At 43.3% G+C, this 13,664-nt stretch overlaps 1 protein-coding gene across 1 annotated transcript; it reads left to right on the forward strand.

Annotated features, from left to right (window-relative positions):
* Nucleotides 1-57: 57 nt before the first annotated feature.
* slc67a1 (solute carrier family 67 member 1) lies at nucleotides 58-5,735 on the forward strand. Its single transcript, XM_040166062.2, has 10 exons — nucleotides 58-680; nucleotides 1,297-1,394; nucleotides 1,556-1,701; nucleotides 2,017-2,149; nucleotides 2,461-2,573; nucleotides 3,574-3,684; nucleotides 3,935-4,035; nucleotides 4,117-4,218; nucleotides 4,849-4,969; nucleotides 5,124-5,735. Exons 1-10 carry the CDS (start codon nucleotides 501-503, stop codon nucleotides 5,309-5,311), a joined length of 1,293 nt encoding a protein of 430 aa, XP_040021996.1. The 5' UTR covers nucleotides 58-500; the 3' UTR covers nucleotides 5,312-5,735.
* Nucleotides 5,736-13,664: the final 7,929 nt, after the last annotated feature.

Genomic DNA, 13,664 nt, shown 5'->3' on the forward strand with positions numbered 1-13,664 from the left:
CAACACGTCCGAAAAGGAGTGCTTTACCCAAAACGAATGATGAACAGTACGATCTAAACAGAAGTCTTTGAATGCATCACCGAAGAAGAGGTGTTTAAGGGACGTTTGTGTACATGGGTTAAAACACATCCTTTCCTGCAAAGAGCCCTAAAGGTGTGCCGAGGTGTGTTCACATGGGATTTCCAGAGAGGATTTGAAATGCGGCACAGGTCCAGCGGTTCCGGTAAACTAATATATGCTGAAATATGGTGGATTAACGTTTCACTGATTCGTAACATTTGAACTGCAAGTAACGTTGCTTCGGTAACGCGTTCGTGTCGCCTCTCCCGTTCGGTTCAAAAGTACAACTAACGTCAGGTCAACTCGTTTATGTGAGAGTGCACCGGGTCAAAGGGTGTTTTACCGCACAATACAGCGTTACACCGCGATCCTTTCGCGGTTTCACTCCGGCTCGAGTTTTTTTTGCCGCCAGACACTCGTTACTTTATAAACGGCGTGTTATGCAAGACGCAAAAATGAGTGGGAGAGAAGAAACGGCCCCAGAAACTCGCCCCGGGGGTTCGCTTCCCAGCCGGGATGACGTCGCTGAGCAACAGAAGAGGACGAAAACTATTTACATCGTTTACGTCATCGCTGCTTTGGATATTACATGGATGTTTCTACAGTTTTCTGTCACCCCTGTGAGTATTTCAGAGACCGAAGTTGAGATTTCCGTGCCGCCTTTGAACGTAGAATAGGCTTCCGGAAAGGCTGGAAATTATTTTCTTTTATCCACAGATGTTGTTGTTATTAAATGTGACAAATTGCCTACAATTACGAGTTGACAGGTGGTGTGTATTATGACACGTTAACAGTAGTTGTTTGCCATTGTATCAATTCACAGAAACCGCCGTTGTTCGCTGTAATATAATTATAAAAATACATAATTTCATATAATAAGTCATAAATGTAGGGTTAGGGTTAGTAGATGGTGCAAGTAGGGAAGGCATATTACCAGCAATATATACATATATTTATTGAATCAAAACGTATAATTGCAGATAATATTGATTTATGTCATTGTTGTAGATTTGTAATACAATGTAAATATTCTAAGGTGTGGGAACTATTCAGATCCTTCACTCGGTGAAAGTTAAGCACTGATACCACACCTGGAAAATGAACTCTGGCACAACTGCATTCACAACCAAATGTAACCAGTGGTCTGTTTAAAACAATAACTCCTCTAAGCATGCAAACTTTCACACATACAATGGTGTCAATGTTAAGATGTATTTTCATCATGTATCTCTGTAGTATTTGGCAAAGAAACTTGGCTTCAACACCTTGTGGTTTGGTTATTTGCAAACCACGGTTGGTGTTATCCAGCTGTGCGGGGGTCCCATGTTTGGAAGGTAAGTATGACACAATTATTAATTAAAAATCTACAGCTACATTTAAAGTTGTGAACAAAAGTTATTCTGTTCTCATTACGGCACCCTGAACTGTTTCAGACCAGCAGAAATTATGGTGGTGTGTGAGTTGTTGTTGTTGTTGTTGTTGTTGTTGTTTGCAGGTTCGGAGATATTTTCGGGGCACGAGCAGCTTTGTCTCTGGCGTGTTCTTCCACAGTCGTTTTCTTTCTGCTGCTGGCCATAGCAGAGAATCCCGCCATGCTGTTTATCCACAAACTCCCCACAATCTTCATGCACGTTGTACCCGGTAAGCATCGCTGATCTGCAGCAGTGCTGCTTCGAATATTATTTGATTTACTGTTGTTTATTCAGTCCTTTCTGTGTTTTATGAATTTGTGGCTGAACTAAGTTAGTAATTAGTAGTAAGTGTTATGGAAAAAAAACATTCAAAAATTAACTTAACTGTTATTAGTGTAAATATTCAAAACCCAGAAGCCGTCTTTAAGATCTAGCTAAGAAATAAAAGACGCTAATTCTTGTAAAACAACATCTTGTCCTAATCATCCTAAAAGTAGAGGCCGTTCCACTCGCTTTTATTTCTGCATCGCTCTCCTGTCTGCAGCCTGTCAGATGGTCGTTGCCGACCTCTCAGCACCTGAGAAACGGGCCGACGCTCTGTCCAAACTGGGGCTGTGTTTCGGCGTCGGCATGATAGCCGGCTCCACATTGGGCGGCCATCTGAACACACGCTTCGGGTGAGTTGACTTCTGTGTGAGTCTTTGGCGTGAAGCGCTGAAACAACGGAACATGTAGCAGCTAAAGAGCAGTGAGATTTCACCATCAGCAGGTGGTGGAGACCAAAATAGAGCTAAAAGATAATGGTTGTGAGAATAAACACTTAAGGGGATGATATGTCAATGTTTACAGCTTTAATGAAACAGGGAGATGCAACAGAAATGATGGTGATGTAAATGATAATTGTGTGTGAATAAAGTTACTGTATATATCTAAAGTAAACCTCAAAGGCCAAAGTATTTGTGCACCTTACACTGCTTTCAATTCCTAGGGAGACATTTACTGCTGGTTTTGGAGCTGTGGGGAGTACCTTCAGTTTACTGTTGGTTTTAAAGTTTATCCCCAAAACGACCAAATCTCAAGCTCCAACACCGGGCAGAGACAGTAAGACACAACTACGACCGCCTCACCTAAAGTCCTCAGGGAATCATTACTAACGTGTTCTTTTCCAGGCTGGTGCCACTGTTGTGGAATATTTCAATAAACTAGTTCGGGAGAAGAGAATGATTTCTTTCAATGTTTATCTAATAAAAAACAGAGCCTTGATGAATGATCAAAGCCGTAAAAAATCCATTTATTGCTGGCAAGCAGGAGGCCATGTACACCAGCACGTATTACAGTGCTCTGTGGAGATGGCGTCTCGGAGCAGTGAACACGCTGAGGTTTTGTACACACATGTGAAGGCCATCCTCAGTGGCAGGTACGAGAAGTTGCAAACCAAGTTGAGATAAGAACCAAGGTTAAGACGAGGGTAACACACACAGTTCCTTTGTCCGAGCGCCTGCGTCAGAGCGAGTTGAGCGCCCTCCCTTCTCAGGACCCAACTGCCAATTAGACATTTTGTATCATCCTGCTCTTTGCACGTCAGGGTCAAATACAGACACTTGAGACACGGGTTTAGCACAAGACAATGTTTAAAGTTTAAAAAATGTCTTTTAATACACAAAACACTCAAATCGATGTAAAGCTGGAGAAGCAGCAACTTGAGAGGAAGAAGAGGATCATAGATACAGATGCAGAGGACTGGAGCTCCAAACGTGTGAAGAAGAGCTGCACACAGGAGGCCTGAGAGCTGGTCTCACCTCTCACCTGAGACTGGAGACACTTTAGAGGTGTCCCCATCTCTCACCAGTAGAGTCCAGATGCAGTCCATGTTAAGGAAGTGCTCTTGGATTTCTCTTTTTGGGGGGGAGACGTCTTGTTCGGTTGCTGGTGCTTTGTCCATTGAGGCATTTATCATGAAATGTAACTTGATACTGATCGTTTGTCCGTGTGACCTGCATGGTTTAAAGTCTATGAATGATGTATTCATTTTTAAGATGGTGTTTTATTTGTTACGCATTCGCATATTTTGTTAAGAAAGACATTCTTGAATCTGTTGCAGGCGAGAACAAAAGCAAGTCGATATTCAACGTGGGGGAGATCACCAGACTGCTGAAGTTTCCTGGTGTGAAGCGGACTTTTCTGGTGAAGATAGTTGCCGGTTTGCCATCAGGTGAGAGTTAACGTGACGAGACGGTTCCCTTTCGCACAAGCATGTATTCAAACACAATACATTTATAAAAAAATCACAGATTTCTTTTGCACAACACAGGCAGCCACTAATCAATGCTGACGTTCATTCGACGGGTGGCCTTTTACTGCCTGTACTCGTGATTATGTGTTTAAAGGCCTCTTTAAAAATCCCTCCGGAGTGTGTGAGAGCAATCCAACCAAACTGAATAAGTCATTCTCTCCGCGCTCAGGCATCTTTCAGGTGATGTTCTCCATCATTGCGTTGGACTTCTTCAAGCTGAAGCCTGAGCAGAATGGCTATCTGATGGCCTACTTTGGCATCGCCTCAATGGTAAGCGTCACGCAGATGGAAATGCGCTGGTTTGGATTCTTTTTTCACGACGAGCTCAGCGACGCCCGGATGTTTGTGCAGGTCGTTCAGGGCGGAGTGGTCGGTCGGCTCACGGCGAGATACTCTGAGAGCTCGCTGCTGCTTCTGTCCATCGGCGTTTCTTCTTTTGTGGGACTGGCTCAGGTACACACAAAACCACACACACACACACACACACACGTACACACCAGAGCTGGGGAGAACGTGAAGCACGCCGCTGATAAGCATCTTCCAGCTCGATTAAAAACAAGTCATTCAACCAGTTCTTTCTGTTTTTTCTGGTCTTTATTATTAAATTTTTATCTGCCGCAAGAGTCAATGACAGGAAGTCACAATAGTCCTTAGGCTTCATCCTCTGGGGAACATGATTTTTTGTAAAAACAATTGTTATTATTATTAGACTGGACTGAAGTTGGTGATTCTCATCTATAGGGCCATTCTGCGTATACAGAGATTTATTCTTTACAGCCTTCCAAATCTATACAATTATCCTTGTTCTATTTCAACAAAGATTCAAGATTCAAAGATTTTTATTGTCAAATACACCCCCCCTGTGTATTAAATTCTTATGCTTGCCTTTCCTGGAAAGCCGACCAATTGTAAAATAAAAATAAATAAAAATACAATATTTACATAAATGTACATGAAATAAAAATAAGGAAAAAATTTAATTTAAAAAAATTAAATGAAATGTGTGCAATATAAATTAACAGTGCAACACCCCCCCCCCCCCATACTTAAATTTAAAGTACATACCTGTGTTTATTTCTGCAGGCCTACATGCAGGACGTGTTCCAGTTCTGCCTCACCGTCGTGCCGATGATGTTTTCTCTCAGCGTGTTTAACGTCATCACGGACAGCATGCTCACCAAGAGCGTACCGCCCTCCGACACCGGTGACGTCATGCATTCACACAACCACACCCATAAACATATACGCTTACGGGTACCTTAAACAAAAAGCAAGCAAAGAGCTCACCTCATGCCAGATAAGGACGAACACTGTTTGCATCCGACTGTTTGTTGAGCCCACTTTGCTCTTGATCACAGGCACTATGATGGGGCTGTGTGCATCCGTCCAGTCGCTGCTTCGCACGGTCGGGCCGACCGTCGGCGGCTTCATGTACGTCAACTACGGCATCTCTTCCATTGGCCTGCTCCAGTTTGTCGTGAACATCGCTGTGTTTGTGCACCTGCTGCAGCGTCACCTCAGGAAGACACCCGGCCATCAGGAATGAAATTGTTCATTTGAAGAAAGAAAAAAGCGTATTTCCTTCCCCAATTTGTCAACAAACTAACAGACTCGATGGAAATTCCGTGTTTGGCTTTAAAAAACAATCACTTCTTCGTGTGCATGGATTTAAACAATCCTGTCCCAGTCATTTACATGAGGAGCTATTGTGAAGTATTTCCACCTCTGTGGTGTAGATTCAAATCTGACCGACTAGATGGCAGCAAATCCTCCATTTTCCCAGATGATTGAATATTATATGAATCAACATCACTGGTAATTAAACATAGTTATATGAGAGGAAAGTATATTTTTTACTTATGTAATTATCATCTACAATGATGTATCAGTTAGAGATTTTTTTTTATTTAAATTTACTTAAATTGTTATATCGATAATTCTATGAAAATAAAGGCTGTAATTACTCCCAATAGTGATAAAGCCAATATTTATGGAGATTAATTATACAGTATAAACTGTGCAAAAACTACAACTGACATTCTGTTTAGAGGACAAACAAATCTTTATGTGATAATCCCAGTCATATTTATTTCCAGTTTTCTGCTAATTCGGTTGCTAAGCTGCACCGTATTGAACTGATGTCACAAAATCTGCAGCAGGTGGTTTCATTGTTTCTACAAAGTATTCTGTTTTTATATCATTAATCCAGGATAAATATGATCTTATGTTAACAGTAGGGGGTGAGCGGTGTTTCAGACTTATTATGGACCAGGCTGCACCGTCAACAGATGTCACTGGTGTGATTTATTTGCCAATTTGTTTAGCCAAATATTTGATGAAAGCAGCCACACAAACAAAGGGGGAGGATGTTCAAAATTGGCCATAACAGATAGATTTGTACTGAATACGTTGTTAAACTGTTTCTTTAGCATTTTACTTTTAATTATTGAGGCATTTTTCTGGAAAATAACTTTGGCTTCATTCTACTCCAATTAAATATCATCATAAAAGTTAAGCAGCCTTGGTTAAAATTACGTTTTGCATGCAGTAAGCAAACCAATTTTATCTTTAATTGAATCCCAAATCAGTTTCTTTGCGATCAATCGAAGAGGGAATTGACTATATTGCATTCCTGCTCAGCCCTCAAATGTCACAATTATTTTATCCCCCCAAAAGTCCAAAGCATTTAAATTTGAAGGTTATTTTTGATAACTTTTAGCTGGCAGAGTGTGATAGTCTGTTTTGGCGGACTGCACCTTTTAATGTGATCAGCCGTCTCAGTGGCAATCCCATCACCTGAGCCTGATCCCACTCACACACACACACACACACACACACACACACACTCACACATCTCTGCAGGTTGAGTCCTACAGACGCCACTCCGCCAACTTTTTACACTTTCATGTCAAAACTTGCTTTTGAATTTTCCATCTGCGTGTCTCTAAGCGACGGCCAGAGACTCGGAGCACCTGTAGACGGAGTTGAAGGGTGTCACTGTATCTGCGGACCCAGCGGGGGGGCGGTCCTGACCACGGGAGGGGGTGCCCTGTTACACTTGGCCCTTTGAGTCAGGGGGAGCCGGGACAATGCTGCTGTTAACACTCGTGATGGGGACCTTTGGGTTCTCTGAAACTTTAATGTGACTCCGCGAGCGACCTGCGCTCGCTGAGGTCAGAGATGAGCGCGGCCCCGGTCCAAGGTTGCCCCGCGTTGGAAGGGAAACTGAACGCCTGCACGGGGGAGGGTGGATGGGTGAGGGAGGGGGGGAGGCATTGGGTCCGAGGCTTGTTTTGTCCCCTGTGGCATGGATAATGAGGCATCTGTCCCCACCTGCCGCATGGAGAGACGAGGCTCACTGTCTCACTTAGAAAGAGCGCAGGGTCCCTATCTGATTTGTCCGAAGCAGGCCAGGGACATGATCCGAAGCAGAGGGGCCTTCAGCCTGAATGTTTTATACCACGGCTTTCTAATTTCACAGGAAGCTCCTCATCAGGAACACTTTGTCGTCTTCATCACGTCTCCTACATTAAGAGCTGAATCGACCAACAATGAGTCACCCAAATGTTGCTCATCTTCCCCAAGAAATTTTGACTTATTTTATGGCATGAGCAGAAATATCCCTGGATCGTGCTGATTCAGAAATGCTCAGATATGATGCACACCTGGCCTTGCTCGTGACAGCAGCTCAACCCCCCCGTCTTCCTCCCCAGCGGACCTTGTGGGGCTCGTGGAGTTGGCCACAGGAACGAAAGGTGATCTTAGGGGGGTTTTGTCTCGGTGTAATCAGACAGCGACATCATCAATCATGAGAGGGTGAATTACAGCGGGTTACAATGGGAGATAAGATAATGAGTGGGGCCTCGGCGACCCGCTGAGGGACGGCTCCAGTTCCCGTCCAGATTACATGGCAGCGGCCCGACTGGCCGCAAATTTCTCCGAAGACGCTGGTTGCACGAGTCCAAGATGGAGAAAAACTTTTTGTTCAACCACATCACAGAGGAGAGCATGTAGATGCAATTGGCTCTGCTGTATTTAATGCTGACTCACATGGTACGGGAATCAAATGTTTGCAGCAGCGGTGTGTAACAGGTGTGATGGAAAACTGCACGAACCGAACGCCACAGTGGCCGCGGTCCATTTCTACAACAGTGTATCATATTAATTCCGAATTCAGGACAAACAAAAAACGACATAAATACCCCGAAACACTGCAACAAAGTTTTAATAAATTCCAGTCACGTCACTTTAAAGGAGCAATAACAAGGACAAGGCTTTTTTGCAAGTTAGCTGCAAAAACTAGGCTAACGTTAGCTACTGTGTACATAAAAGGAGGAGCTGAAGTGTATTTATTTATTAAATTGTACATTTTTAATTTTAAATTATAATCTTGCAAAGAGGAGTTTTAAGTCATGTTTCTTTTTTTTGTAAAAAAACTATTTATTTTTTACAAATTATATTTAATATGAATTATTATGCCATTTGACCACCATTACATGTTTCTGCTCGCGCACCACACTTTGGGACAGTAGAGGTAGGACTACAGAAGCTGCTTCCAATTGAAAGCAGCACATCTGAAACCACATTTATGCTAGTTCACTGAGAAAATGGCAGACTAAAAAAGACGGAAATGGACTTGGAAAAAAAAAATGAAAAAAGCTATAAAATAACAAAAGAATTACAAAAACACAAAATTTAGCACAAAACGACACAAGACATCTATGAATAAATTGAAGCCAAACAACAAATACACCAAAATAATTAAATACAACATGAGCACAAAGATACACAAAACCCCAACGTAAAGAGGCTTAAAGGTGTCCTGATGTACAGGAGGTGTTGCGGCCTCCAACACGTCCGTGTTTATTTTGTCTCATAATCCACCCGTATGGTCACCAGGCGAGGATGCACGTGTGGCGGAACCACAGGCCGCGTGGCGATTCACCGGATACGTTCCCCGCTAAGGCGGCAGCAGCGCGAAGCACTCTGAGCCCCCCGACGCCCCGTCCGGTCCACACTCTCACTCCGTGACATGTGCCACCACCCGCTAATCCCCCTCCGACGCATCACACCCCGCGACGGAACAACAAGTGACCTCAGAGGGGAGCCGGCCCCCCCGCTGTGTCAGAAGGGATCTCCCATCCCCCCCTCTTGCCGAGGCCATATTGGTTCTCTATTCATTTTGGGAGCTGATGAGTGTAGGCCGATTATCTTACAGCGTGCAAATGAACACAGATGAGGTTCCTGTGATGTACATGCTGCCGCCCAATGGATTGTTGAATCCATGAATTGTTTTCCTCTGGATTAAAACAGTCGGAGATTTGCATATTCGAACATAATGGGGTTGAAAAGAGAGGATGTGGATATAATTTTAATTACGGCTGAGCGGATTAGATAACAATATGTTGTATTAGTGAAAGGCGCGAGAAAACTGTGTGCCAAACGAGGCATCTGTTTGAATTACCGTCTGTAAGCCCATGCATGTTATTTGCATGACTCATATGGAACAGCTGTGTGTTCTTTAAAGACAAATCTGACCATTATCGGTCATATTGGCCAACTTGGGCCGGCAATGACGCAACCAGTGTTTTGTTTTATCGTATTTATTGTTAATAAATCAAGTATTCTGATGAGAGTACATTGAATTGATACATTGTGGCGCGTCCGCACCACAGGACCTTCACCAATGACACAACGCTCAACATTACAACCTTAAAATTTCAATGTAACTGTAACTTATCGATAAACGGACCATAACGCTCAAGAAGCAAGTTATTGGTTTGCTAGCTGAGCTAATGCCGTTAGCAGAGGTGAGATGTTTTGGAAATAAAGAAGAGGAGAGGACGCGCCTGATAACAAACTCCTGCTGGTCGGCAGCGAAACAGTTTAATTTACAGTCTTAAGATCTTACACACCGATGATATTTACTCAGGCAATTGATTTCCTCAATCTGATTATTATTTGGATGCCAGATGGTGGGTCGCTGGTAATCCCAGCCGCCAATTGGCCTGACCCCGTGCACTCCACCCACCGACCTCCACGGCCCCCTTTACCCCCCACCCCCCCCCCTCCCCCCCCCGAAATCTTAATGAACCCGCTTAGCCGCGCAGCCAAAGAGCTGCTTTAAACTGGTGAGTAATGTCCGTGTCAGCAGTCACTAGATGAGGCAGAGGGGTGAGGCGGGGGGAAAAGGGGGGGGGGGGGGGGGCGCATGGGGTGACGAGGGGGGGTATTAGAGCCCCATTCATGCAGGGTTCTCTTGTTAATGAAAGAAGTGCACAGTGACTGTACATTAGTGAGACTCACAAAGAACAGATTTGCAATTTCTTTGTTTCTGTTCATGAGGCTCAATAGTTGTTCCTATTTAAAAATGTTTAGTCAGTTTCAGTTTAAGCTTTCCAGTGAAAATGACGCAAATAAAACAAATAAACATCATTCACAATCACACGACAATCCTTTTTTTTTTTAACCAATTTATCAATGTTTTAGTCCTGATTGTAAAGTTGCACCAGACACCAAACTATGAATCCAACTGTTCTTCATACAACAAATGACAAAGTCCGATTGAGATATTTGAGCATAAAAAAACTAAGTTGAGACATATTAGGATAATTTAGAGTTTTGTTTTTGTTATCAAATGAAGATTTACAAAGTATGACTACAAAACCTAAAACAAAGCAGTGAATCTGTATTAAACCGACTAAAACAAAGCAGCCATACGCTATTTTATGGTTGGGAAATGTAACAATGGTCTTTTAGTTACCTCATTTGCTTTAATCTTCTTGCTCCTTCTGTGTTTCCACAGGGGCCCTAATCTGATCTAAAGTCATGTGATCTAATCCGCCGCCGCCGCCGCAGCAGCAGCAGCAGTGGTCGAGGTTTAGGCCTTTGACTGATAACCATCTGCCAGACGTGTGTCTTATTAGCTTCTTTTACTCGACTAATGCAAAGAAGGAAACGGTGACAGGTGAGAAGGAGACGTGAGAGCTGGAGGCTGAAGCTGCAGGTGTTAAAATCACTTTTATCTGCCTCCTCCAATACTGGTGAAACTATAAAAAACATTGATCGAATCATTATTGAGTCATTTTTTTTTTCCTAAGTTAGCCATTTGTTTTGAAAATATTAAAAAATGTTATAGAATAATTTCAATAAGAAGTGAATTAAGTAAAACAATGAAGTAGCATTTTCCATAATTATTCCCCAGGGTGTTGGAATTAAATGATCTGGTTCAGTTATACCTGGTAAATAACGGAATACCTGGAATTTTTAATCCTACTCTTTGACAACAGTTGACATTGAAAGGGATTATACAAATCTTCTTAAGAAGGTTCACAGTTGAACTTAACTGTGTAAATCTCTGCGTGACAAACCCGCTGTCTATTCAACAACCTCCATAAGCTGAGGACCCACTAATATGACACCAGGTCCCATACAACTACAATACTGGTCTTTGATTAAAACGATCAAATCCATTAAATGTAACACTTAGAGGTAAATGAAAAGGTGAAACGAGTCAAATATAATATTCACACATAGTTTTTCTCCTCCATGAGGTCAAAATGAAACGCACACTAGTGTTTCCTTTAAAACCAGCTCTCCAGTGCTTTGCTGGGATGTACTGGGATTTGGTTCCAGAGTGCTTCATTCTTAAAGTGGAATCATATAAAGGAAAAATTCTTGACTGCGTTGATGAAATGGCACCAGGTTGTATGTATATTGGAACATGTCCTGGATTTCACCAATGTTTGTCTCCCGCTTAATGAGTCGAATTAATTGCAAAGACGCGTCAGAGAGTTGTTGTATTGTTGTCCTTTGTGCGCCTCGTTAAATTAAAACAAAAACAAAGCCAGCAGCAGCAGTTGGCCGCTAATTGTCTGCGGATCTCCTAAACAAACCGCGCGGCCCTGAGCTGCATCAAGAGGCTCAGCCGAGGTCCAATCTGACATTTATCTCTCCGGGCCGTTCTGCTGACGGCAGCGCGACGTCGCTTTGGGAAGCAGCTGTTTACCGTCAGAGATCTAGGTCAGGACAGAGAGAGCTGCCGCCAGCAGCGTACACGTAGAGCTGCTGCACACGGGGCCCCAGATCCTCCTTTACTGCTGCAGCGACCTGTTGAAGACGTGTAGCACAAGAGGCCTCAGCACGGAACGAGAGACATGTGTCAAAGGACACATGAGACGATTGCAGCCAAACAAGGCCACAACGTGTGTGTCAGAAAGGTCATTGCAAATCAATAGTCCTCATCTTCTGTGTTGTGCGTTTCTGCAGACCACAGAGTGACGGTGGAAGTCAACGGGAAACGTGGATGGAAGCACGTCTCAGCTGTGATAGAGCCTGAGCGCGTTTCTCCGTGTGTAAAAAGACGTGACATTGCAGAAGAGCTCAGACGTCGCTTTGCTTTGTGCAGTCTGCGGTCCCACTCGGAGGAGACTGGAGACGACAAAGCACAAAGCGCGACTCCCCGGCAAGGTGAATCGCGTCTCCACGGGGCCGAGCAACGTGGAAGGTGAGGATCTGCTGCCGGGGCTTTCCACCTGAGACACCTGACACACACACACACACACACAGGTAAGAGGCTCAGCGCCTGCAGTCAGATCCAAGAAGCAGCTTTATCACACTGTTACGTAACACACACACACACACACACACACACACACACACACACAGGTACAGGACTGATGTGAGGACACAGCCACACCGCCATCGTCAGCACTGGGCAGATCAGATTTAACTGCCCCCCGCCCTCATGACCCCCCCCTCCTTAAGTTTCCCTCATGGCCCGTGGTAACACTCTCCCTGGGTGTGCTTTCTTTGTGCGCGTGTGTTGTACATCCTCTCTCACGTGCGTTGCCTCCTCCGGCTGGCGAGGATGTAATCAGGTGAGTTATGAGGTGTGAGCGACAGACGTGACAAAGGCGCGTTGGACACATACACGGCCGACATGTTTCACATCAGATACATTCTTTATGACCTGTTCGGTCGTCTCATAATAGAAACTACGATTACTGATGACACCTGAAAATATGTGAGAGGTGTTATAGTAATACTAGTGATACAAAAACGCTATTTCTTTGGGAAGTTTCCTTTTTTTTTCAAATTAATTTTGAAAAATTAAGGAAAGAAATTCAGAATTATAAACACAATGTAATTAATAATGTATAAATGCAAATAACATCAGTCATAATAATTAATTCGTTTTATAATTTGAGAATTTCCTACATTCCACGGTTAAAATCAGTGAAATAAAACAAATCAAACATTAAAGAAACACGAAGAGGCTTCGGCTTCATCAGACGTAAACCTGTCGATGGAGGTTTCAACCGACTATGAAGTAAAGAATTAACATGGTTACATAACACGGCTCCTCTAATCACTCTTTGAATCCTAATATGTGCTGGCATAATCTATGGCCTGCTCATGTAAGCAAGCCGTGGCCTAAAACGTGACGGTGTCACAGTTTATGAAGCTTATGACTATTAATTATCATCGTTGTTGTTGAGCAGCAGACTCATCTTCTAAACATAGAGAGCAGATCTGATCCTGCAGCCGGTGTCACGTTTAAACAGGTGAGGGAACAAGTGATGTGTGTTTGTTGTTCCCAAAGATCTACATGTAGTTATTGTTGTAATTTATAATTCTTCTTCTCTATGAGACACAAATGCTGGCGTGAGAACAGAAGCAGAAATGGAAACTCGTATGACGGCCGTGTATATAATGCATTGTAAACAGGCCGTTATAGTTTCTATGTGTTATAAACAATAAACGTTGCATACAAGATGATCAACTGAAGACTGATCATCAACGCTTGAGGCAAAATATTGATTAAAGAAAAGAGCTTCAGGAATGTGAATGACAACTATCCCAAAATGTTTATACCCCCCCATTCTTTTTTATTAATA

The sequence above is a fragment of the Gasterosteus aculeatus genome, chromosome 12 (assembly GCF_964276395.1).
Source record: "Gasterosteus aculeatus chromosome 12, fGasAcu3.hap1.1, whole genome shotgun sequence".
NCBI lineage: Eukaryota > Metazoa > Chordata > Actinopteri > Perciformes > Gasterosteidae > Gasterosteus > Gasterosteus aculeatus.

What these genes read in the sequence shown, in the direction of transcription:
- slc67a1 (XM_040166062.2), top strand. Translation starts at nt 501, where the DNA reads ATGCAAGACGCAAAAATGAGTGGGAGAGAAGAAACGGCCCCAGAAACT. An exon ending in AGTTGCCGGTTTGCCATCAG is followed by an intron (nt 3,685 to 3,934) that starts GTGAGAGTTAAC and finishes CTCCGCGCTCAG; the next exon opens with GCATCTTTCAGGTGATGTTC. An exon ending in CTTTTGTGGGACTGGCTCAG is followed by an intron (nt 4,219 to 4,848) that starts GTACACACAAAA and finishes TTATTTCTGCAG; the next exon opens with GCCTACATGCAGGACGTGTT.